This window comes from Crocuta crocuta, unplaced genomic scaffold, assembly GCF_008692635.1.
Source record: "Crocuta crocuta isolate KB4526 unplaced genomic scaffold, BGI_CrCroc_1.0 scaffold978, whole genome shotgun sequence".
In the NCBI taxonomy this organism is placed as follows: domain Eukaryota; kingdom Metazoa; phylum Chordata; class Mammalia; order Carnivora; family Hyaenidae; genus Crocuta; species Crocuta crocuta.
In genome coordinates this window covers 859,994-862,124 of record NW_027530876.1, presented here as the reverse complement: position 1 = coordinate 862,124, position 2,131 = coordinate 859,994, and the positions used below count along the sequence as shown (strand labels likewise).

The window sequence follows — 2,131 nt, the reverse complement described above, 5'->3', positions numbered from 1 at the left end:
CCGCTGGGACCCCGACCCCCACACGCCTCCCCACCCTCCACCCCGGCCAGGCAGGGGCGCACCTGAGGGATGCCCAGCCAGTCATCGGCCTGCTGCATGGCTTCCCGCGCGTTGTTCACGGGCTTGCTGGCGTCCCAGGAGTCCCAGTCAGGACACAGGCCTGTGGTGCAAGGCTGGAAGGTGAGGGGAGGAGCCCACGGGCGCCCCCACGGGGGCAGCCCCCTCCACCTCAGCGCCCTGCCCCGAGCACCCTCGCCCCTCACCTGGGGCACAGCTGTCGACAAGGGCGCCCAGGGCCCTCCCGCTCTGCCAGTCCCGGCTGAAGTTGGTGATGGGCAGCTGCGGCAGCTTATTCTGAATCCAGCCCAGGAGCCGCTGCTTGGGCGTCTGCTTCTTGGCTTCCTCATCCTCCTCCTCATCCCACATGGGCATGGAGATGGAGTAGTGCAGGATCAGGGTCCAGATGAGGCCTAAGATCAGCTTCAGGTTCCCATCCACGATGGCCTTGCTGTCTGTGAGGGAGGCGAGTGGCGGCACTGAGCGGGCAGGTGGCCGAGCTCGGGCATCCCTGTGCGCTCGCACACACGGCACCAGGCGCTCACAGGCATCACGGGGCGGGGGGAGGGGGAATAGGACGGAAGGAGAGCTCCCCCAGGGCATGGACTGGGAGTCGTGCCCTCTCTGCCCAGGGTCCCTGTACGGGCTGAAGGAGAGAGGGACTTCTGGGGACGAGGAGACGCCCGCGGACACGCGGCGTGGTTACAGCGCGATGAAGGGTGTTGCTGGGAGCCCTTTGGGCGTAGGGGCCCAGAGGAAGGATGGACGGCAGACCCAAGCTGCAGGCAGGGCCCGGGGAGGCCTCTAAAAGAGCCCTTCTCCTGATGGCACTTTGCAGCCGCCCGCCTTCCAGATCTCCAAGGAATCGGGGCAGGAGCAGCAGCCTGGCCCCAGGGGGCCTGGATGCGAGAGACCCCCTGAGCCGACCCTGGCACGGGGCGGGGGCCGTGGCTGAGGCTGAGGCAGGGGAAAGCTGGCCAGTGGGCCAGTTGGGAAAGAAAACCGTTGCCTCAGAATGGTTGGGTGGGCCGAGGGCCATGCAGGACAGGGGAAGTGGAGCTGTTGGGCAAGGACCCTTTGTGTGGAGGATGTGAGCCCTACCCCCACTTCCTCAGTGCCCCTCCCACCCCCCCCCACAGACCCAAACTGAGAGCAGGCCCGGGAGGGAGTGCGGAGGACACAAGAGCAGTGCCTGGGTTGCATGGGCCTGACTCACTGGGGCCCAGCAGAGGTGGCCTGCCATCGAGGGTGGTGGCCAGGACACACACCAAGGACCCCTTCACCCAGCCCGAGGAGGAGAAGGGCAGAGCTAGCGAGCCTGGGTGGGGCAGCCAGGGCCCAGCCTGGGAGGTGGGGTGGCAGAAGCAGCGGGGGGGGCCCCTGCCTCCTGCTGCTGCCTCAGCAGGGCTCGCTGGCGGCCGCCTGCCCTCCTCACCACCTAACGGGGCCCTGGGCCTCAGGCGGGTGGCTGCCAAACTCACCACAGGGGAAGTGGTTAGGGCGGGCACCCAGCACCCTGTCACCATAGCAACCCCTCCAGGCTCTGGGCCCCACCCAAGGCACTTCTGGGTCTCAGCTTCCGAAGGGGTGGGGCCCTGAAAAGAGGAGGGCTCCCTGCGAGCCACGGGAGTCCTGCACCCCCATCAAAATGAAGAGAGAATACTTGTCTGATGAGTCAGCTGGAGGGTGGGAAGGGGATGGACACACGAAAAGGGCCAGCGGTGGCCGCCTCTGCATCCAGCAGGCAGGCCTCGAGAACCAGCTGAGCTGCGCAAAGCGAAGCCGCCTCCCCGCTCCCAGACTGAGGTGTCCTAGCTCTGCACCCCTGCCTTATTCTGTCCCCAAACACCAAGTGGATGTGGTGGAGGAGGGGCTTCAGGCTGGGGATGAATGGAAGGTTCGGAGAAGACCAAGAGCACAGGATTAGCCAGGGCTTCCCACCAAGCCCCCACCTCAAGTCCTGCTGTGACTTAGGAGGGGGACACACAAGGCCAAGCTCATCAGCCTTAGTAGGTAGGGCTGGGCCCTCCCCTTGGTCAATAGGAGGCTGGCCTAAGCCTTCCTCAACCCCCTT

The 2,131-nt window shown here is 66.1% G+C and overlaps 1 protein-coding gene across 1 annotated transcript in view; it reads right to left on the bottom strand.

The window, feature by feature from the left end:
* FLNA (filamin A) overlaps positions 1 to 2,131 on the bottom strand; it is a 23,870-nt gene that overhangs the window by 19,665 nt on the left and 2,074 nt on the right. The window contains 2 exon segments of the mRNA XM_077769618.1: positions 61 to 160; positions 264 to 512. Coding sequence (XP_077625744.1) covers positions 61 to 160; positions 264 to 512 — 349 coding nt within the window.